The 24,396-nt window shown below is 34.8% G+C and overlaps 3 protein-coding genes across 4 annotated transcripts; all 3 read right to left on the bottom strand.

Moving 5' to 3' along the window:
* Positions 1-699: 699 nt before the first annotated feature.
* Positions 700-2,830, bottom strand: LOC124911751 (protein NRT1/ PTR FAMILY 4.5-like). The gene is made up of 5 exons (XM_047452266.1): positions 2,743-2,830; positions 2,439-2,656; positions 1,913-2,356; positions 1,709-1,839; positions 700-1,631 (listed from the first exon to the last, which is right to left on the bottom strand). Exons 1-5 carry the CDS (start codon positions 2,828-2,830, stop codon positions 707-709), a joined length of 1,806 nt encoding a protein of 601 aa, XP_047308222.1. The 3' UTR covers positions 700-706.
* Positions 2,831-4,890: 2,060 nt separating this feature from the next.
* Positions 4,891-8,160, bottom strand: LOC124911367 (MACPF domain-containing protein CAD1). Of its 2 annotated transcripts, none has more exons than XM_047451842.1 (6): positions 7,719-8,160; positions 6,994-7,232; positions 6,723-6,918; positions 6,435-6,630; positions 5,856-6,010; positions 4,891-5,780 (listed from the first exon to the last, which is right to left on the bottom strand). In XM_047451842.1, the coding sequence occupies exons 1-6, from the start codon at positions 8,013-8,015 to the stop codon at positions 5,166-5,168; spliced, it is 1,698 nt and encodes a 565-aa protein (XP_047307798.1). In that variant the 5' UTR covers positions 8,016-8,160; the 3' UTR covers positions 4,891-5,165. The 2 variants fall into 2 exon arrangements, with proteins under 2 accessions (XP_047307798.1, XP_047307799.1); XM_047451843.1 differs by having other exon boundaries at positions 6,435-6,618; positions 7,719-8,159.
* Positions 8,161-19,882: 11,722 nt separating this feature from the next.
* Positions 19,883-21,554, bottom strand: LOC124911749 (aquaporin NIP1-1-like). The gene is made up of 5 exons (XM_047452263.1): positions 21,432-21,554; positions 21,114-21,341; positions 20,833-21,030; positions 20,212-20,273; positions 19,883-20,093 (listed from the first exon to the last, which is right to left on the bottom strand). The coding sequence occupies exons 1-5, from the start codon at positions 21,552-21,554 to the stop codon at positions 19,883-19,885; spliced, it is 822 nt and encodes a 273-aa protein (XP_047308219.1).
* Positions 21,555-24,396: the final 2,842 nt, after the last annotated feature.

Below are 24,396 nucleotides of genomic sequence, written 5' to 3'. Positions count from 1 at the left end.
TTTTGTGTTTCATTGCAATTCAATGCGTTGCGGTGTTAAATTCTCTTAGTCTAAACATTTAAGATTGTTTATTTTTATCGGTGTTGTCTATGTTCAACTTTGACAATTCGATAAATATTATAGCATTATTGAGATGTACTTCCTCCGATTTTTGTTGTCAGTCTTAAAGCCTTTCACTAATTGTGACATTAACACATGTTGTCTCCTCTAATCATTTCTTCACTCAGTATGCAAAATATCATTATCACATAATTTTTCTGCATTTCTATTGATGACCGCATCTACATGTACAATAATTTGGTTTAGGTAATATGTTGTTTTTGTGCATCTTCTAACTCATTTTTTTATGCAGCTTTTTATTCAAACTAGCTTGATCTAGTTATAAATTTATAATAATCCGCTTAATATGTTTAGTTGTATTATGTGAGTTTTTAATTTACTAAACATAATCTTGATAGTGTTGACATTTTTCTTAATTTGCTTCAATGATATTTTATCTACTTATACTAAATTTATTTTTATATCATATTTTGTTTTTAAATAAATGAATTGAAAAGGCAAAACAAATAAAGTGGAATGGACATGAATAATAAGAGAGATATTATTTGATAACAAACAGACATTTAAATATATAATTGAGGATACATTAATTAATCTAACAACATAAAATGACATAAATCACTCACACCACTACCACTGATCATTACTAAAAATGGATTGATTTCAATTCATGAGAATTATCTTCCTTAACCTTCTTCATCTCCTTGCCATGATCATGATCATGATCTTCAACCTGTAATTCCAAGCTCTGTGGTCTATACTTATACCTTGAAGAAAAGAACAGATAAACCAAGAAATTACAAATACTAAGACCCGCCAACAAGAAGTAAAACAAATTCAAATGATTCTTGTTCAAATTGTTTCCAGCCAACCATCCTCCACTTCTAGTATGTTTCTTAGTTATCAAATTCACAACCTTCACAAGTATAGTACTCAAAAAATACCCCAATGCCATCGAACTCCAAAGAAAGCAAGTCGACATTGATTTCACCCCTTTTGGAGCCTGAGAATAGAAAAATTCCAACAAACCCACGTAAGTAAACATGTCTGCGATCCCAAATATGAAGAATTGGAACGTGATCCAGAACACGCTCATTGGAAGCGGTTGAAGTATTGGGATCGCGTTGACCATGTTGTTTTCGCGGGCGATTCTTTTTCTCTTGATCTCGACTAGTCCTGCCGTGGCCATGGAGATTGCAGAGAGGACTAGGCCGACTCCGACACGTTGGAGGTGGGTGATTCCGGTTGGGTGAGATGTGAAACGACGGATTAGAGGGACTAGGAGACGGTCGTAAACGGGGATTAGGATTATGAGAAAGACTATTGGGAGAATGGGAATTGTTGCTGGAGGAATGTTGAAGGATTTTGTGAGGGTGGTGTCCATTGTTAGACCTTGTTGGATGGTGAAAGTTTGAAGTTGGGCGAGGCAAAGAGTCATGATGATGGAACAGCAAAAGATTGGGACGAGAGTTAGGATGAATTTCGCGTTTTCTACTTGGGTTACTCTACATAGCTTCCATGGATTCGACATGTTTTGTTGATCCTGTTGAATCGCGGCCTTGTCTAGAAACCTGGAAAAAACATGCATGCAGATTAAAACACATGAAATAAGACTTTAGTTCACAATATTTTAAAATAATGACAGAACCTGAGGACATCTCTATGAGGAAGGAATTCAGTATCAATTGTAGCCGCTTCCTTGTCCCGATCAATCTCAAACAGATCGACAGGATTTTCGGGGAGTCTAAGATTTCTGTTCCTAAATGCTGCTACATAAACCTGAAAACAAAATCAAAGCATTAACAAAAGGAAATAGGATTAGTCTTGTCTTGTGTAGGTAAGAAACAGAGACCTGTATGATTTCAACAATGGGGCTGCTTCCTTTAATAACATGTATCCTATACATGGGCAAACCAGCTACGAATATAACGATTGACAAGAACATGGCAACCGTCGAAAGACCGAATCCCCAGTCCCATCCTTTGTTGTCTTGCACCCAAACAACTAAGGTTAAGCTGACTGAGCCTCCTAAGCATAATGCAAGCAATAGGAAGTTGAAGAAGCTTGACATCTTATCGGCTTCCTTTGGATCCTTCTCGTCGAATTGGTCGGCTCCATGGGAAGGCAGGGATGATTTTATACCCGCTGCACCGGCTGCTATCAGGTATAGGGAGATGAAGAGCAAGGAGGAGTTTGCTCCTTTTACTTGTTGGCAATTGGCATTCGGATTGAAGATGTTGCAGATTGGTGGTTTTAGGCTCGGGAAATGAGCTTGTGCTGTCAATAGAGCAATCCCCTGGTTGGAAAGAAAGAGTGTTCAATCAAAATGGGATGATGAATAACATGAAAAGTTTGATTTTTTTCAATTGTATATATACCACAAACTCAATGGAAGCCGAAATGAGGAGGGCGTTGGCTCTTCCAATATAAGTGTCTGCAAGTGTGGCGACAAAAATGCAGAGAATATAGCCGGTGCCCATGAAGTTGGTAAGATGGTTGGCCGAGTCGGCTAAGTTGAAATGCATAACTCCGATGAAGTATGTCACCAAGTTAACCGCCAGCGCCATGGTGGCCATGTTTTCAAACACGAAACCAGCTGGTGTAACATTCAAACAAAAAAACATTTGAGTATAATAAGACATGATTTGTCATGTTTTTTTAAAAGGATTCTTGGTCAGTCACCTAATAGAAGCACAGAAGTTATACTGCCTCCATGTTTGTCCTTCCTAGCTGGTCTACCCTTCCAATCCACCTTGCCTTCTATAATCATCTTATTAGCTTTCTCCTCCTGATCATCAGAAATTAATCAACACTTTTATCAGTCCATCCAAGAACAAAAGAAAGAAGAACTAGAAATCGAATAGTATCATTAGTTAGTACCATATCTAGAAAGTGTAAGTAAGTTAATTGCAGGTTTTTGAATGCCTAATTCAAACTCAAAATGGAAGTTATCATTTTATAGACAAGATACCCATGTTATAGCTGATGTTCTTTTCTTATGGAGTGTAGTAGCTAGGTCTAAGTTAGATCCTTTTTGTCTTGTCCTTTGTCAAAAGTTTATATGAAGATGCTTCAGCCGATCAAGTAAATAATTGTAAGGATATTCCCTCAACTAAGTCAACTATAATGCAATTCATGCCATGACAAATGCAGTCGTCTTTCCTCCAAAATCCAACTTTAAAGTTTTAGTTAGGCTTTTTCCTTGTAATAACAGCTTTTATAATTGAAAAAACGAAAAATTCACATTAAAAATACTTTAAATTGAATTGGGTTAAATGATTTTGAGTTAGGTGTGTATGTCCTTATATTCTATATGTCACTTCAAGTAATGAAAATACAAATATATTAAGGTGAAGAGATGATGACCTTGGCAGTGACAAGTTCTTTGTTTAATATTTATACAACCATCAATCCTTAAACAAAACTAATTTTGCTATCTGTATCCATCCTTTCTCTTTTCACCATGTTCTGTCATTCTACTTTCTGTATAAAGTTTTCCTCTTTGCTTCCATCCACATGGCAATGGCAATGGATCGATTCAAAGTCGACAAGAAAAACAAGCACGAAATTACATCCAAAACAAGAACATATATTGAGAGTGTATCTTGGAATGTATTGAAACAAACAAACAAAAAGTTCTAGACTATCAAATGAATGTGCACTTGGATCCCATTACAATCAAAATTTGATTATTTAAATATCATCATAAATGCAATTCAAAAGAAAGAAATAGTTGTTACAATCATAACAGGGGAATGTGAGGAAATGATACCACTGATTGGCCTAATAACGGATAGTGTCAGCGCATAAATTAAATAGCGCTAGTGACCTTTTTTTTTTCTGACGAAAATCTATTGCGTCATGTAACCTGCGCAGTTTTTTAATTTTTTGTTTTTCAAAAAATGTTAATTATGATTTTTTTTTTGGAAGAAAATGGCTCAATTGAGTCACGCAACCCCAGTTGCGTCGCGTAATCGTGTCACGCAACCCCAGTTGCGTCACGCAATCGCGTCACGCAACCCCAGTTGCGAGACGGAAAAAAAAAATCTCGCGATTCCGGTTGCGTCACGCAACCTCCAACGTGGGCAAAATCGTCCAAAAACAGTAAAAAGGGTCACCAGCGCTTTTTTTTTTTAATCTCTGCACTTTCCGCAATTACCCCCTTTTTGAGGGTCATCTTCTCAAATTTCTCCTCATAACATAGTAGTCTTGGGAAATTGGACGAAATTACCATAATAATGACAGTATTTTGGAAAATGACTCAGGCCTAATAATGTTTGCAAAAATGACCTTGCGGTGCTGTCGCCGTAACGCGAAAAAGGGTATTTTCGTCCAAATGAGTCATTTTTACAAATTTTATCGAGCTTAGATTATTTTCCAAAAAAGAGTCATTATTAGTGTCATTTCGTCCAATTTCCCGTGGTCTTCTATTGTTTAATCAATAATTTATATCATATTTATTGTACAGTTCAAACATATAATACAAAACTATTGCAATTTCTAGTTGCAGGCCAATAACAGTACTTGCATGCGTGAACTGTTATCAATTGCAAGTTGGGACTAACCCAAATTAATCTTGACAATTCATTGATAGGGACTCCAAATTCCAACCTACCCTCTTTTTTATCACTTGTAAATTGTAACATCAAATTTTATATTTAAAGCCCCTTTCCATTTAGCCTACCAATAGTTTTTAAATTTTCTTTTATTGTTTTGAAAATCAATACTTATTTTATGAGGAAATCTATCAAGATCTTCAAGTATATATATAGCTTCCTGAAGAACAAGCTCGAGTTACTAAATGCAATCGAGTAGAATGAAATTCAAAGATTGTGTCAAAACTATTCTTCAATTACTAACCTATAAACCATTCAAATTCAAAGTAACAACAATCATTACACAGTCCTCCAAAACAAAACAATATTTCTGATCCTATCTCTATTATCCATGAATGATTCATATATGATCAGCTCTCTCTCCACATTCAATCAAATGGAGCAGAAAAGAGCAGCCATCAATACCAAATGTTATATAATATACATAAAAGAAAAAAGAAGAAGAAACAAAGAACAATGGCTGTGCAAACAAGATCAATTCCAAATTCATCAGTAATTCAGTAAAGAATACTTCACCCTTAAAACGATTCTTCCCTTGTCCACTCCAAGTTTAGCTCCCGTAACCAACCAGTGCCCAGGAACATCTTGTGGGCCCTTCGACATCTCGCTTTTATCCACGATTTTTGCTAATTTATTCGACTTTTCCTCCAAGCTTCTCTCGTTTGTATTCGAACTTGAAGCACCGCTCGATCCGTTGCCTGTTGGGCTGTGATCCCATACAGACCGCCTTATCGTACACCCTGGAACCTTAGAGAATAGAAGCTTGAGATGCAAAACGCTTCTCGCCCCGAAATCCCAAACGCCTAGCTGGGCCCCGGTTACTATGTGGACCCCCGAGAGATCTCCAATGCTTGTGTCTGTGTGCTCTATAGGGGCCGTGCTGACGTGGGAAAAGTTCTTCCATTTGATTGGCTCGAACCAACGGCTGTCCTGCTCCTCTGGTCCATGCCATTTCGGTGCTCCTATAGCTATGTGAGAGTCCCAATGGGGTTGAAGGATCTTTGGAAGTGAAACTAGATGCTGTAAATGAATTGTTAAACGGTTCTGTTTTATGCCTTCGAGGCTTAGCTTAAGTCCGGTGATGGGTTTTCGCCCAACTGTTACCTGAAATATATTTTATTAGAAAAAAGAACAAAACAACAAATCTTGATCACAACTATACTTTTTTTCTTTGCAAACCTGTTCGGGACTAATGTAAAGCTTCGGACCCATCAAACTGAATTGGAGAGATTTGCAAGTGGGCTCCTTTCTTTGGAGAGTGCTCAGCTCTGGAGCCCAAACATGAGCGATTTGGAAATCCAAGAAATACTGTAAATCTTCAATTGGCGGCTTGTCTGATATTTCAAAAAAAAAAATTAAATTGGCGCAGCCATATCAAGTTGATTTAGGAAGGAATCAGGTGGTGCCTAACCAATCCATCTTACAGTTTCTTCCGAATCAACGGTTCAGATGTATCTGTTAGATTTTTCATCTGTATGTGGATCCACATGAGATTTAGACACATATTCAGAAATTTAACACGGTTTCTCATCGATACAGAAACATAAAGTGTTTCCAAATGGCACAGGCTAGAAATTGATCCACACCTCACTCAATGTAAGCTTCTTTGACATTAAAACACTTAATTCATTGACTAAAATACCAAAATACCGATATAGTTTCCTTTTAATAAAGTTCAAATTTTGAATACATCAAACAATATTTTGATTTCATAACCGCGCATCAAACAAAGGAAAGGTAAAAAAATTGAGATCTTACATTCCAAATATAAGTCTATGGCTCGGGCAAGATGTTTGATTCCGGGCACCCCTTCAAGTAGAGAAACAATTGGAGTAAACGTCATGTTAATAACATCCGGTGCTGTTTCAACAGTCTCTGCCCATTTTGTGTGACTCTGTTCAAGATCGTCGCCTCCTCTTCGTCTGAAGATGACTGTAACATCCTGCACAATCGTCTAATCCATGCTTACAAAAAAAAAATAACACTACATAAAAAAATAGCCTATTGTTATAGTATAGAAGACAATGTTTAAGTAAAATGACTAACCTTGTCCTTATATTTCAAAGGGGCACCACTAGACTGACTGTTCAATTCCGAATATCTTTGATCTGCAATATCTTTCACATAACTTTGAATATCTGTTGCTGACAAAGGAGAAGATTGATGCTGCCTTATGTAAACCACGTCTCTTCCGCCAACTGTCGCAGAAGTGACAATATGGGTACCATAATTTTCAATAAAGCTGAAGAAGAAAGAGGAAACACAGTTTATGTAATCTCCCATATCGTTTCATCTTAAAATGTGAGTGTTAAGTTACCTGGCCAAGGACGTAGGATCCCAAGTGTAAGGAACAGATCGTTTGATTTCTTCGCGCAATGTTAACTCACAATTTGCTAAGTGTACTGTATATAAAGGAATGATGTATCCAATCATTGCAAGAGATTTTGTAGCTGCAACATCGATTTGCCATGAACCGGTAAAATTAAACATGGAATTGAAGCTTCCAAGTGGAATATGTCCTGGTAATCCTGATTTCTCGTTGAAGTATGTTGCCATCTGGAATCAAAACCAAACCAAATCGAACATAAAAGTGATGCTTGTGAAGTATACTTGGATCAATTATCAACCTGACTTACAATTTTTCAAATCAATCTACATGATCAACAAAGCCTCAAACATGTAAATGTACTTAAAAGTTGTCACATTATTCATTCAAATTCATGAATTTAGGGTTTTTGCTGTGTTGCCTTCTAGTCTGAACTACTTAGGTAAACTGAAGAGTGTCAAAAAAACTCAAGGATAACTGTTTACAGAACATAGTTTAATTCAGCTTAAAGGAAGCTAAATTGTTCATTTAAGTTTACAGCCCCTAACATCATTTATCAGTGGAAAATAGTTCCAAATGGAAATAATTGCAGAACTTATCCAAAAAAACGTCAACTAGGAGACCCAATTGACGAAAAAAGCAATAGATTAAATCGGGTTGGAAGAAATAATTTTCTAACAGCAGATTAAACATCATCAGAGAGAGCAAAATCTTACATCGTGGAAGGTACAGATAGGAGAGGATTCAGTTGTTCTCTCGGGTGTATAATAATCAATATCAATCGACACATCTGGAACAACGACTCCATCTGAGATTTGAAGATCTTTGGTTTGGTCTTCAAGTTGAATCAAACGAAAGCCAGGAGTTCCTTTACAATAAAGTAGCCTAATATCAGATGTAACATCAAACCCTCGACCTAAAGCTTGGATTGAGTTGGAGAGAGTCGTGATCAGAGAATCCAAGTTCAAAGATGACTTTCTGGATGTTGGGTCTTCCATAGATGGGTATTTCATTTATCAGAAAGAACAAGAGAATGGTATTTGGTAAGATTGGATCAACATTTCTATTAGATTTAGATATGGGGTTTGATGAATAGAGAGAGAGAAGAGATGGGTCAGAAGGTTGGACTTTTGGACTCGCTTGTTTTTGGTTCAGCGTCTAAAAGATGAGTCTTTGACTGCAAGAATAATGCCTAGTACGCGCTTTGTTCGCGTATGGGATGATGATATTCTCATTTGACCGGTCTTTAACATTAAAACCCATGTATAAAAATCGCACCTTTATAACATATAAAGTCATAGACTCATAAACCGCACTTTTCTTTCTTTCTCTCTGTTTTCATCGATTGCTATAAAGTTTTTTTTTTTTTTTTATGGTTTTCACTATTTGATTTTGATTTGTCGCGATTAAATGAATCAAACGGGAAAATATTTTATCCTTAAAATCTGATTATTATTAATGTTTGACTTTGTGAGAATTGTTCTTTACATTGTACTCACATGTTTGATTTTGCATCTTATTCCACTTTGATGGCACATTAGAGGAGACTGAGAATTCCATGTTTGGATTGGAACTAAAAGATTCTTTTCCTCCTGAATAATGGCATATTAGTACGTCATTATCCTAACTTTTCTTTTTATGGTATCTTCTAATATGTTTTCACTGTTTACTTTGACCAAAAAACCATTTATTCTAATATAATTGGAGCAATTTGGGTCAAATTAAAAGAAGATGTTGTCCTATGATATTATATTTCATTGTACATTACCCTGTATAATCACTTATGGTCTTATAAAGAATCGGCATTATATCTAAAATATAAAAAAAAATAGTCAATGAGTCAATTTGTAAGGCCTGGTTCTAGTTTTGTAGAGGTTATTTAAATAACCTAAAGAGGAGAAAAATGATAATTTATATATAATGCTTAATTTTCAAAGTATACGGATTGTCGGGTCAAGAGCTGTGGTTAATTTGGATATATATATGAGAGTAAATGAATATTTGGATCGGATCGTGGGTTGACTCACCCATAAACTTAAAACGGTTAAAAATAATGTCTAGTTCAAAGTTTCTAGATTGTCGGGTCAAGAGCTGTGGTTAATTTGGATATATATGTGAGAGTAATTGATATTTGAGTTGAGTTGTGGGTTGACCCGCTCATAAACAGTTAAAAATAAAATTAAAAATGCAATAGGTATGTTTTGAACTCACACTCTAATATAACAAGTACAACCTTTTAACCAACTAAACTAATAACACTTTGTATTTAAAATGGGGATTTTTTTTTTTTTTTTTGATAAAATGACTTTAAAAGTATTGATATATATAAATAAAATAAAAAAATAATAATTTAAAACAAAAAATATTTTAGTATTTTGGGTAATAAATTGATTCATTTGATAAATGAAAGAAAGAGTAAAATGATGTTATTTTTTTATTATTATTTGAATAACCTAAATTCGAATTAGCCTAGAGATCTTATTTATACATTTAAATAATATGATTACAATACAATTGTTATAAAAGATTTGAATAGTTTGTTTTAACCCATAGTTAAGGTAAAAAGAATTTTGCTTAAAAGATCAGATATAAGTATAAGTTTGATTATCACTATAAAAAAATGGTTTTAAGTTGAATTAAAAAAATAATGCTAAACTTAAAATAATTATATATATATAATTATTTGCTTTGAAAATGAGGGAAATAGAGCATCACAAACACATGAGAGATTAGCTTTATGTGACCATTCTCTTCCAAATTGAATTGGGATTATTATTATTTTTTATTGAGAGAATTAAAGAAGTGTTTATGATGCGGTGCGAGTCGAAGAGGCGTTTATGCGAAAATTGCAGCATCCGAAAATATCTCGCAAGTGTCAGATTTCGACGATTGCCTAGTGTTTTTCGGGCGGAAACGTTTAGGGGCTCAAAATCGCATTTTTATTAGTTTCGGGTGTTTTTTTGCAATTTATTAAAAGTTGTTTATTTCTTTTGCAAGCTAGGGTTTGAGTATTTAAAAGAATCTTAAAACACTTTGTTAGGGGAAGATTATTAATCAAAAAACGAGGTTTCCTCAATATCTATCAACTTTCGGTATTCGTAAGAATCAACGAATCTTGATAAAGGTTCATCCTAGCCACGCACGCTGCATCAGTTGGTATCAGTTTCCAGTCGACCCTGAGGTATGCCGCCCCGAAGACAGCCGCGCAACCCTACCCCTGGTGTTGATGATGGTGACCTTGCTGAGTTGCGACGTGAAAACGCTGAGTTTCGCCGTGATAACGACGATTTGAGGCGGCAGGTTGAATGGTTGACGCAACGGATGGATGCATCTATGCACATGCACCACCCTGAAGATGATGTTACGATGACAGATGAAAACCCTCTCGGTGGTCTTCGGAATCGATCCCCTGAACGCCCCAATCATCGCTGGGAGCAGGCTTTCAGGGTGGACATCCCTAAGTTCGATGGTAGTCTATCACCGGAAGAGTTTATTGATTGGCTTTCTCAGGTTGAAGAGATTCTGGATTTCAAGGAAGTTCCTGCAGATCGTCGTGTACCCCTTGTTACGATCCGCTTACATGGTCGTGCACAAGCATGGTGGCAGCAGTTGAAACAGACACGTGTTCGTCATGGTAAGGCAAAGCTCACGAATTGGGACAAATTCAGGAAGCATATTGGGGCTGCGTTTCTACCATATAATTACGAACGTAACCTGTACCAGCGGTTCCAGAATCTTCGTCAGGGTTCTCGTTCCGTGGATGACTATTCCACTGAGTTTTACACCTTTGTGGCTCGTGTTGACCTGTCTGAGTCCCCTCTCCAGTTGGTTTCTCGTTATATTGGTGGCCTTCGCCTCCAGTTGCAGGATATTTTGAATATGTTTGATCCCTTGACTGTTTCTGAGGCACATCAGCGTGCTTCACAGGCTGAGAAACAGCTAGCCAGGCGCGGTTCGGGTAGCTTTGGAAAACAGGTTGTCCCCACTAATGGCATTGGTTCTTCTTCCCAGCCGGCCCATCCCACCCCAGCCCCCCCTCGCGGCACTACAGCCCCCCCGCAGGGACGTCCCGGTGGCTTGCGTTGTTTCAATTGTGGTGAAGTTGGCCATCGCCAAGCAGAGTGTCGCAACCCAAAGTCCACCAATCGTGGTCTTTTTACTGAGGTGGATGATCCTGACTCTTCTCTTCCTTCAGATTCAGCGCCAGTGTATGATGTTATGATGATGAGGCAGCGGAGGAGTATGTTTCTGGTGATGTTGGCCCCCTTTTGGTGATTCGTCGATCATGTTTAACCCCTCGTGCTCCTGACAACGAGTGGTTACGTAATAATCTGTTCCATTCCACTTGTACCATCGGTGGCAAAGTTTGCACCTTCATCATTGATGTTGGGAGTTGTGAGAATGTGATTTCTGAGGTTGCAGTTTCGAAGCTGGGTCTGTCCACTGAACCTCACCCCAAGCCTTATCGTCTGTCCTGGCTGAGTCAAGGTACGGATGTTACAGTTTCTAAGCGCGTACTTGTTAATTTTTCCATTGGTTCCCATTATCGTGATGCTGTATATTGTGATGTGGTTCCTATGGATGCTTGTCACCTTTTACTTGGTCGCCCTTGGCAGTTTGATCATTCTGTTATACATGATGGGCGTGTTAATACCTACACGTTCTTATTTCATGGTACCAAGATTGTGTTGATGCCAAATCAGCCCAAGAAGGGTGCTACCCCCACTCATCATGCGCCCCCCCTACCACCTTGTTGTCTCGGGGTCCTTTTCAGACCGCCATGGTCGAATCGGGCATGGTGTTTGCTCTATTTTGTTCGCTGATTACCTGTGGTGCTAGTTCTGAGGTGCCTATTCCAGTGCAGCCGCTGTTACAGGAGTTTGCAGATGTTTTTCCTGAGAATCTGCCTTGTGCCTTGCCTCCTTTGCGTGATATCCAGCATCACATTGACTTGGTTCCAGGTGCTGCCCGACCCAACCGTCCTCATTACCGCATGAGTCCCAAAGAACATGAAGAGTTGCGTAGACAGGTGGAGGACTTGCTGGCTAAGGGACACATTCGAGAAAGCCTTAGTCCCTGTGCTGTCCCGGCCCTTCTTACCCCAAAAAAGGATGGGTCTTGGCGTATGTGCATTGATAGTCGTGCTATCAACAAGATTACAGTGCGTTATCGGTTTCCTATTCCCCGGTTGGATGACTTGTTGGATCAGTTGGGTGGTGCTTCTGTGTTTAGCAAACTGGATCTCAAGAGTGGATACCATCAGATTCGTATTCGCATGGGTGATGAGTGGAAGACTGCCTTTAAGACTCGTGAGGGCTTATATGAGTGGCTGGTTATGCCGTTTGGTCTGTCGAATGCTCCTAGCACCTTTATGCGTGTGATGAACCAGGCTCTTCGCCCTTTCATTGGAAAGTTTGTAGTCGTTTACTTCGACGACATCTTGATTTACAGTGACAGTGAGGTAGCACACCTCTCCCATCTTCGTGAGGTGTTATCTGTTCTCCGGCGTGACAAGTTCTATGTTGCTTCCTCGAAGTGCACATTTCTTACTGATTCTACCCAGTTCCTCGGTTATGTGGTGTCTCGAGAGGGCCTGAAAGTGGACCCGAGTAAGGTACTGGCTGTCAATCAGTGGCCCCGCCCCTCTTCGATCACTGAAGTTCGCAGTTTTCATGGCTTGGCTTCCTTCTATCGGCGTTTTATTTCTCACTTCAGTAGTGTTACGGCTCCTATCACTGATTGTATGAAGGGGGTTAAGTTCTTCTGGACGGATGATGCCGAGGCTGCCTTTGTTGAGATCAAGCACCGACTCACTTCAGCCCCTATTTTGGTTCTTCCTGATTTTTCCCAGCCATTTGAACTACATTGTGATGCTTCGAAATTGGGTATTGGGGTTGTACTTAGCCAATCTGGGCGTCCTGTTGCTTATTTTAGTGAGAAACTGTCTAGCGCTAAACTTCGTTTCAGTAACTATGATATTGAGTTCTATGCTATTGTCCAGGCAGTCAAACACTGGCGTCATTATTTATTTCAGCGGGAGTTTGTCTTATATACGGATCATGATTCCCTCAAGCATCTTGGTGGTCAGGACAAGATTTCTCATCGTCATGCTTCGTGGGTCTCTTATTTACAGCAGTTTACTTTTGTGATTAAACACAAGGCTGGTGTGTCTAATCGCGTGGCTGATGCTTTGAGTCGTCGTCATGGGCTGTTGGCGGAGATGCGTGTCCATGTACCCGGCTTTGATTCGTTTGTGGACCTCTATCGTGATGATCCTTTCTTTTCTCAGGTCCTCATTCGCATCCAACAGGGGGATTCGAGGGACTTTGTCTTGGAGGATGGGTTCCTTTTCCGCGGTGTGCAGCTGTGCATTCCAGATTGCAGCATGCGTTTGAGGATGATTCAGGAACTCCACAAAGAAGGCCATGTTGGGCGTGATCGTACCTTCCAGCTTCTTGCAGCTTCTTATTTCTGGCCTTCGATGCACAAAGAGGTGGGGCATTTTGTTGCTCGTTGTCGTGTTTGTCAGTTGGCTAAGGGCGCTTCGACTAATGCCGGGTTATACTTGCCTCTGCCTATTCCCACTCAATCATGGTCTGATGTCAGTATGGATTTTGTCCTTGGGCTGCCACGTACCCATCGTGGTTCTAATTCGATTTTTGTGGTGGTTGACCGATTCTCGAAGATGGTTCATTTCATTCCCTGCAAGAAAACCTCTGATGTTGTGGCTGTTGCACAGCTTTATTTCAGGGATGTGTATCGCCTTCATGGACTTCCTGCCTCCATAGTTTCTGATCGGGACACTCGCTTTGTGAGTCACTTTTGGAGGAGTCTTTGGCGTTTGGTTAATACTCAGCTGAATTTTAGCAGTGCCTATCACCCGCAAACTGATGGCCAAACTGAAGTTGTTAATAGGTCTTTGGGGAACCTTCTGCGCAGTTTAGTTGGGGATCATCCTAAGGCTTGGGATCTGAAGCTGCCTCAGGCCGAGTTTGCTCACAATCATGTTGTTAATCGCTCCACTGGTTTCAGTCCTTTCCATGTGATTTACGGGCTGTCTCCGCGTGCTCCTCTTGATTTGTTAGCGCTGCCCAGCAAGGTGCGTACTCATTCCACTGCTGCGGATTTTGTTGGTCAGTTGGCTCAGGTTCATCAGACCACTCATGACCGATTGGTTGCTGCTACTGCCAAGTACAAGGAGAAGGCTGATTCGAGAAGGCGTGCTGTTGATTTTGAAGTTGGTGACTTTGTGTGGGCTATTCTGACTAAGGATCGTTTTCCAGCTCATGAATATAGCAAGCTTGCTGCTAAGAAGATTGGTCCTGTTGAGATTGTGGAGAAGATCAACCCCAATGCTTATCGTTTACGCCTTCCCAGCCATGTGCGTACCTCTGATGTGTTCAATGTGAAGCATCTTGTTCCTTTTGTGGGTGAGTCTTCTTCTGATGAGGATGATGCGGTTCCAGATTCGAGGACGAATCTTTTCTACCCTGGGGGGAATGATGCGGTGCGAGTCGAAGAGGCGTTTATGCGAAAATTGCAGCATCCGAAAATATCTCGCAAGTGTCAGATTTCGACGATTGCCTAGTGTTTTTCGGGCGGAAACGTTTAGGGGCTCAAAATCGCATTTTTATTAGTTTCGGGTGTTTTTTTGCAATTTATTAAAAGTTGTTTATTTCTTTTGCAAACTAGGGTTTGAGTATTTAAAAGAATCTTAAAACACTTTGTTAGGGGAAGATTATTAATCAGAAAACGAGGTTTCCTCAATATCTATCAACTTTCGGTATTCGTAAGAATCAACGAATCTTGATAAAGGTTCATCCTAGCCACGCACGCTGCATCAGTTTAAGTCTTTATATTCAACATTTTCATTCATTCTTAAATTAAATTATCAATTAAAATATAAAAAACTTATTTATTTTCTTTATATATAATTTATATCTTTGTAAACTTATCTATATATTTTTTTTTTCTAAATGTACATCTTATTAAAAATGATAAGAATAAGTTAGACCCAATAACAAAATCATGATATTAGAAAGAAAAAATATAATACAATCATGTTACTGAGTTCATAAGTTTTCGAAAAAAACGATTAACTCTCCCGACCGATTTTATCGTTTTTCTTGAATGAATATCAAAAAACGTCGTAATATAAACATTATAAATGATACGCATTTGACGGTTACGATCATGAAAGATTCGAATATTTTTCTGTATGTAGACTTGACATATCAATTCAATCAATCCAAATTTTTCAGCAACTACCAAAAATTAGGCATCACCTAGTGAATCACATTAATACTCCACAAAAGATTCCAGATATTAGTCACCATTTAACAATACAAAAGTAAAAGAGTTGTCGATTCAACATAATACAACGTTTTTCATGCAAATATCATCAGTAAGAAATTTCATTATGGATAGAACTTCATAAAAAACGAGATCTTAGATAAAATATTTAACCATCAAATTTGACTAAATAGCCCCAATAATGGTCGGTTTTGGGGAAATGATTTGGGCCTCATAATATTTGCATAAATGACCTTTCGGCATGTACAAAGTCCAAAATACTCTTTTTCGACACGAAGCACGTATTCTCGTGAAGCAAAGAGGTAGCCTGTGAAATGTTCATAATGCCCTTAATATTTAATATATTTTCTCCCATTTTTTATGCCCATCTTCCCTATTCTCTCTGTTATCGGTCTTCTCCCCCTTCTCTTTACGCGAAGACAACTTGTGCGCGAAGACAACCATCGTGAAATTTTCCCTTTTGAATCTCTTCGCTTTCGCATTCGCATTCTTGCATTCTCCCTTTTGAAGAAGACCAACTTTCGCGTGACACGATGCAATTTTAATGTGCATTTTAATGTGATTTATATTTCAAAGTATGTTTAGAGGTGCATTTTTATGTGATTCATGTTTCAAAGTATGTTTAAATGGTTTAAATGTGCATTTTTCTTTGATTTATGTTTCAATGTTTAAATGTGCATTTTTATGTAATTTATGTTTCAATGGGTATTGGTCGTGACGCGGATGTATTAATAAACCAAACATAATAAACATAATATGCTAAACAAAAATCAAATATCATACCCAAATATGTCATTAATAAACCATGTTGAAGCTCAACAAAACAAACAAAAACATACATATACATATAGCATTGTTAAACAAAGCAATAGACTTTAAACTCTTCTTGGTATTCCTGCTATGACTTCCTTGCCTGCAATTCAGTTTGGAAGCGACTCGAAACCTATTTATCTTCCAATGGAGACACTTATGGCACCCAAGACTCCATTGCTCACCGAATCTGGGAAAAGACTCCATCGCTCACCGGATCTGAGAAAAGACTTCATCTCTCCAACCAAAGACTCCATCGCTCATTGGATCTTACAAAAATTCGCTCAAAATTTGATAAAATTGTTCTTACGGGGCTCTGGAATCCTCATATAAATTATTCAAATCTATTGCATATAATAATGATATTTCTAGGGCCCCTTAAGATCTATTTAATCAAACTTCTGAGCAATTTTTTGTGAGATCCCTATCAAAAACTGTTCAGTAGTAAGGTAGAATGAGTTCACGTTCTACTACAGTTGAGCAGTTTCCCAGTAAAGTTTCATGGAATTTTTTCGGCAATATTTGAAAGACGAATTTTCCATGAAATTCTGCAGGAAACTGCTCCACTAAAGTAGAATGAGTTCGTGAATAAATGAAACCTATCGAAAAGACTTCATCGTCTAACAGGAAAACTGCAGTTAGAATGAAAACCTAACTGACTTATTTATATTAGAGTTTGGCGTGAAGACAAGCGAGCACTCACCTACCTATTCGCGTCACAAACATTCATTCTTCACGTGACGCGGAAGGGTATTTTTAAGGGTATTATGGATATTTCACAGGCTATCTCTTCGCGGCACGAGAATAAATGTTTCACGTGACGCGAAGAGATATTTTAGACTTTGTACATGTCGAAAAGATCATTTATGCAAACATTACAAGGCTCGGGTGATTTCTCATATTTCCTAATTTCTCCTAGTATATTTTTCCTTCAAAAACTTTCTTTATATTCAAATTCAATCAATCCAAAAAGGTTTAAAATGATCAAAATTACTCTTATAATAATTTCAAAGAAATTATCTCAAAAACAATTTATTCTGGAAACTTGGAAACAAACAAGAATAATATTGATCATACAGAGATTGTGATCACAAAATATCATATAATTTGTTATTTTTTATCTACCACATATTCAACAATTTCTGTAAAAATCCATGTCCATAAAGTTTGCATATTTGTTCTGCCGGTCTCCTAATCCCGATTGCCCACTTCCCTTCATTTGCACTCAATTTCATAGTTACGTTCATATACATTCCTTGCTTAGTCTCCGATCAAGATGACGAATAACTCTGATTTGACCCAACGCAATATAGAAGAAGACATGAATTCCGTCGTCGAGGAATGTTCTTTTTCCGACTGTACAGACCCATCTTCCAAGGCTTTCCTGGAGCAAAGTGAAATTAACAGTTCAGAAAAGGTAGAAGAAGATGAAACCTCTTCAATCACAACTCAGATTGATGATGATGATGATAATAATGGTGTTGAATCTACATCAGTTGATTCAGAATCCAGTGAAGTGAATGATTCATCTTCTAATCTTCTTTTATTATCTTTATCCAAAAGGCTAGTTCTTGAATTGATTGAATTTCACCTTCATTTAGCTTTCCTCCTCTTTTGCATCTTTCCAATCTGGCTACTCCATTCTTCATATACATTTCTGATTGATCCTTTTGGATTCATTGCCGCCAGTAAACATCTTTTGGTTAAACTGAATTCTAGAATTTGGGTTTTCACATTTCCTTTAATCCTTAAATGGGTTAAGGAACACAAGTTGATTTTGATCAAACTGGCTTCAAAATTTGGATTGGCATTGTTATGGGGAAGCTATGTTTGTTTTCTCTTAGGAATTTTATTGGTTTCAGCATTAATTATCACTACTCTGATAATTAGGATTTTGGTAACAGAACCTATACAAATGAAGGAAACACTAACCTTTGATTACACAAAACATAGTCCAGTTGCTTATGTACCAATAAGGTTTGAAAATGATAAACATAAGTTACAGGTAATTGTTTCAATGACACTTCCCGAATCAGATTACAATAGAAATCTTGGGATTTTCCAGGTCAGATTAGATTTCTTGTCTATGAATGGTGAATTAGTTGCAAGTTCAAGTCTTCCTTGTATGTTGCGGTTTAGAAGTGAGCCTGTTCGTCTCTTGTCGAGTTTTCTTAAGGCTGCTTCAATTGTTGCTGGTTATTCATCTGAATCTCAGACCATTGAGGTTAAGTTTAGAAACATTGAAGAAGGTATATTGTTGTCTAGTGCTTGTTTAAGAGTTAGTATGGAACAGAGAGCTGAATTCCAGAAAGGAGCTGGTATACCTGAATTATACGAGTCTTTTGTGTTATTTGAATCGGAGATTTCGTTAACAAAAAGGATTATATGGAAATGGAAGACGACAATCTTTATCTTGATAAGTACCTTGATTATCGCGGTGGAGATGATGTTTTCTTTGTTATGTTGCAGGCATATTGTGATGCCCAAAATAAGAACATGACATGTTAGTTATTCTACTATGTCTTAGAAACTATAGTAATAATTATGTTTGTTTATGTTTTACTCTGTTTCTTCATTTATAAGGTTTATAGCATTAAATTTTGAAATCAAAATTGGTAGGGTGCCCAAGGCCTATTCAATAGTAATGGGATATTGGCCACGTGTGTATATTAAACTGATAAGAACAAATATTAAAAGTTCATCTTATCCAAAAATGCCGAGAAAAGCATGAGATTGAGTATTAATGATGGTCCAACTTATATCCGTTTTCTCTAGTTGTCTTTTGTTCTAGTTATTAATGTAGTTTTGAGGAGGAGGAGGATAGAAAGTTTGACTAGTTTAATTAAACTAGCTTGTCATATTTGAAATTTTTTCATTGATAGGGCTTGTTTGATTCTAGGATTTTTATGGGTTTTGTTTAAAAATTATTGTTTTTATGGATTTTGTTCAAAAATAAAATTATTGTTTAAGGTCTATTCAATTTACAAATCTAACATTATCACTCAATTCATTAATCATATACTAAAATAATTTTTATTTTAAATTTTTATTTTATATTTTATTTATATATATATACCTTAATTTTTTTTTACCAAAAACATCATTATTTTCTTAAAATTATTCTTCATCATTAATTTATTTATTCTTATAGTTAGATGATATTCACATGAGTTTTTCAAAAATTCAACTCAAACAAAATTCAAGATCAAATTAGCTCTAAAAATATTATATAGTAATAATATCTCTCTTTTAAAGTGGTTAATCTTCTTTCATATTTTATAGGTTTTTTAAAAAAATATTTTTTTTTTTAGAAAAAACAGGTTAATTTAAGTTTTTTTAAAATAAATTATTTAAATATTCTTTAATTTAAAATTTAATAAAAATAAAAATATTTTGATATTTTAATTAATAAAAAAAATAAAAAAATATTGTTGATTAAAATAGCTTTATGGAAGTGGGATTTAGAAAAAGTCCACAAAAACTGAATAACCTTTAAATCAAACTAGCTCCATCCAAACTATTTTTAAAAAATGTGTCATAGAAAACATGTGAAGAAAATTAGCAAATAATATTCTAAACTAGTCAACCAATTACAGTTGTCATTGATAATAAAGAAGCATAGAACCGATTTATTTCTGACTCAAAACCAATATCAATATGAATAAAATTACAATCTTTATAAGAGTATATATAAATATAATATCATACAAAACAGAAGCTAGAAATGAAAATATATGATTTTGGTTCTTATAATATTTCAATTAGAAGAAGTTCCTTTCAAAAAGGAACCACTCTTTGTAATCTCACGAACCGGCTTGTTTGTAAATCTAATTGTGTTGTAGACCCAAGCTCCGGCTATAGCCCCCGCAACCGGCGCCACCATATACACCCATAAACTCTTGTATTGGTTCGACACGATTGCTGGTCCTAAACTTCTTGCCGGATTCATCGATGCCCCAGAAATCGGCCTTAATTATGGGAAAAAATAAATAAAACACAATCAATTGATTGTTTATTTGAAAACCTTAATAGATATGTAAATAATTAATATGATATAAGACAATATAATATATTATATGTTGTTACCCAGCAAACATCACATTGAGTAAAACGGTAGCTCCAACTGCAAGCCCTGCAAGTTCTCCAATCTGCATCATTTTTTTAACAATTAATATACATACATATATACATATATTAAAAAATATTATTTTTAACTGACACAATTTTAATTATTATGAATTATTATGAATTTTTTCAAGAACTAATGAACCCTTACATTACTATTTACTACATTTATACAAAAAGAGAATATTTGTTTTTCAATTACATTATACATTTTTAAGACATTAAGCATTATTTGACGGTTTTAAATGTGTATATATCGGAAAAAAAATACTGAATTTAAAACAAAAATATGTCCAGTGAAAATTTTTTCTTAGATTATACTATTTTTTAGTTACTAAAATTATACGAAAAATTAAAATATATAAATCTCAATTAAAAATATATATATTCAAAACCCTCTAAATATAATTTTAAAACGTAAAATTAAAGGTTGAAATCTCCATAAAAAAAAATGATTAGATGGCTACAAGTTTGATAATTTCGAGTATTGTATGACAAAATTTTAAGATATAAGTTCTACCCCATTTCATAAAAACGACTCGACTTTTAACCTAAAATTATTGCGAAAAAAATAGCACTAACCGCTCTGTTATCAGTGGCCACGCCGGAGATGACAAACATGAGGTAAAAAGTGATTATGAATTCAAGAACAAATGATTGTAAGTCGGAGCCCATGGGAAGTGTTCCGGTGAAATGATCCTGTTTTCCGGTGAAGATCAACCGAAGTGTACCGGCGGCCAGAGTTGATCCAAGAACCTGAGCTGATAAGTATGCCGGCACCTATAAATTGTTTCCATTCTAAATTATCAAATTGAAATTGAATACATAACTATATATAGATCATAGAGAAATGGAAGACCGACCTGTTTCCAAGGAAATCTCTTGCAGGTGGCGAAAGCAATGGTGACGGCAGGGTTGAAATGGGCGCCGGAGATATGTCCGACAGAATAAACAAGAACCATAACAGCAAGACCCCAAACAATTGCAATCCCAGGAAATGTAACAGTCTTGTCGCTGGCTGCATTAACAACCACCGACCCACAACCGGCAAATATTAGGAAATAAGTTCCTGTTACCTCTGCTATCAGCTGTCAAAACATTAAACATAGAATGTTTTTAATGGAGAGATTTGAAGAACATATGATCAATCATCAATGGAGAATTGATTAACTACTACTTACCTTTTGCATGAATGGGAGTGATAGAAAACAAACAGAGGAATGATCTGTTGCCATGGGTGATGAAGAATTGTTGATATCTTTAATGTTTAAAGATACTTCATGATTTGTATCAATCTCTGCCATTGTTGAGTTACTACAGTAGAGAGAGATTGAGAGAGATATGAAGCAAGAATCCAGGGATCCTGTCTAATTTATACATGTTCATTGGATCATATCAAAAAAAATATATGGAGAGAGATAGAACAGGAGTGGAGGAGAATTCAATGTTTGGATTGATTTTCATAACAATAAAAGTTTGACTTCATTTATGAGTCTAGATTATTATTATTATTATTTTATTATTTGTAAGAATACTATATTTATGATTTATCCAATAATTTGACGTCATTTATATGTATCAAAAATATTTTGTTTTTATAAAAAAAAATAATAATAAAAAAAAAAATCAAATCTATCAAAGTTAAATAACAATATTAATTTTTGCTAATTTAAGTAAAACATATGCTGAATATTAAAATAAATATTTACTAATAGAGCTGGTAAGGTTTGGGTTTATTTACATAAATCTTGTTTATTTGAAAATTATTGATAGATAATAATTTTGATTAAGAAACAAATTTGGTAAAAAACTTTAAAATGTATTAATAAATAATAATAAAATTAAATATGTTTTTAAATAAAATATTATTTTAATATGTTGAATAATTAATTAAGTGATGTAAAAGATGTTTTTGATTATAATTAAATTTATATATAAAAATACTCTAAGTGAGAACATTAATATTTAAATTATTATTATTTTGGGTTGAGATAACAAGATTATTTTGGTAGAATTTTAAGTTATTTTGAGTTTTTTTTAAGTTAAAGTTTAGTAGTTTGATTTTATTGTTAAACGAATTAAAATATAAGTTAGTTGATAATAAAAAAAAATATTAAAATTAATTTTATTATTTATAAATAAATATTAGATAAAAGTAAAAGTAAATATTTATTACTTTTTTTAAAATAAAATTATTTATTACTTCATAAATTTAAATGTTTTTTAGTTGTAATTTTGGAATAAATTAAAAAAAAATAAATTAAAAATATAAGAAATTAATAAAATGAATAAAAAATTAGAGAAGTGATAAAAGAAGAGAATTTGAGTTAGTGAACGGAAAATAACGTGTTAACACATCAATGGAATAAAAGATAATAAGAAGAGAGAAAATTTGTTATTTTTTTAGCGAATCATATTGCACTACCTCATCTATTTTCTCAAATTTCCAACCCCAATCAATTCTAAAAAAACTAATATGAATTTTTTTTTTTTTTTTTTTTTTTTTGTTAAAGTATTCAACTTAATCTTTATATGTGTTTGCTTAAACTATTTAAACAAAACAATTTATTTGTAATAGACTTATTATAGATAAATAAGTTGAATCAAGATAACAATTTATTTAAAATAGCTCTTTTTTCTATTGTAACTTTAAAAAAAAAAAATAGTTATAAATTAAAATCTAGATATTAAAACTTATATTATTATTTTTTAATATCCATGTCTTTATATTGACAAAGAATGAATTAATATAAAAAAAATTATATCCATCATAAGGAATTGCAATTTTTTGTCTTGTGCGTCGCTAATCTATATTGTCTCAATACTAGCCTCTTAAAAGATAAGAAGAATGAACACTTTATTATTTATTACTTTATAGGTGTGAGGTGTTGAGTTTATGACTAAAACTTGTTTATATGCAAAGGATGAATTTTTCTAGATCTTCCTTAATCTGGTTTTTTTGATACTTCTATTATTTTACGAACTCCTGAAATTATTGAAGCTTATATTATTTAACCTAAACCTAGGGAAACTTAAAGATTTCATAGAGTTCTAAAAAAAGGAAAATTCTACAACTTAGAAATTTATAGAGAATCTGCATTATATTCACCCCATTTGAATGGACCTTGACAATAGATATTTTTTTTTTAAATAAAAAATAACTTTTAAATCTCATCTCTACTAAATATAAAATATTACATAATGAGTAATTTGGGACGATGGTTGCTCCAACAACTCACCAAAAACACTGAAACTTATCAGTTTTAAATGGTCGGTCAAGTGGACATATGCAATAAGATTAGATAGGTTTCTTCTCACTTAAGTTCTTCAAATTTTAAAAAAAATATATAATATTATTAATTATTTAGTTAATTAATAAATATATTTTATAAATAAATTAATATATATATTTTTAATTATATTTTTTTATAGATAATATTTTTTTTAAATATATATATATATATTATATATTATATATATATATATATAAATATATATATATTATATTAAAAATTATAAAAATTGTTTAACCACAAATACAATATATGATATTAAAAAAAAATTGTTACTTAATAAATTATAGAGTTCGCAAGTATAAGCATAAAGACAAATCATAAATGAAAAAAACAAAATAAAAAACGTTACTAAATAGGTTATTGAATTAAAAAATTTGCATAAAAACTATTAACTCAAACTTTACCGACTTTTTAAAACGAATTTCAGAAAACGTCATAATAATAACATTATAAATGATACGTATCAGACGACAACAATCATTCAAAGTTCGACAATTTCTTTCAAACTAGAAAGTCTACCAAAAAATAATTGGCATGGTAACTCAAATATGTAGTTCTGTTATATAGTTGTATCAATCTAAACTTCACAGCAATTATTTAAAGATTCGAGCATCACCCAATGAATCTCGGTTATACTCCATAAAAAACTCTAGACACTAGTCACCCATTAAAAATGCAAATATGAGTTGTCGATCCAACATTCTCGTGACACATGCGACACCGACTAACCATAAAAAAAAAAAATTCATGCACATGTCATCCATAATAATTTTACTGTGAATAACGTCCCATCCAAAGAACGAGATATTTGATGAAACTTTTACTCTAAAAATTTCTCCCAACAAAAAAT

This window comes from Impatiens glandulifera, chromosome 8, assembly GCF_907164915.1.
Source record: "Impatiens glandulifera chromosome 8, dImpGla2.1, whole genome shotgun sequence".
Taxonomy (NCBI): domain Eukaryota; kingdom Viridiplantae; phylum Streptophyta; class Magnoliopsida; order Ericales; family Balsaminaceae; genus Impatiens; species Impatiens glandulifera.
The sequence above is the reverse complement of the archived record's forward strand: the minus strand, read 5'-3'. Positions and strand labels throughout refer to the sequence as shown.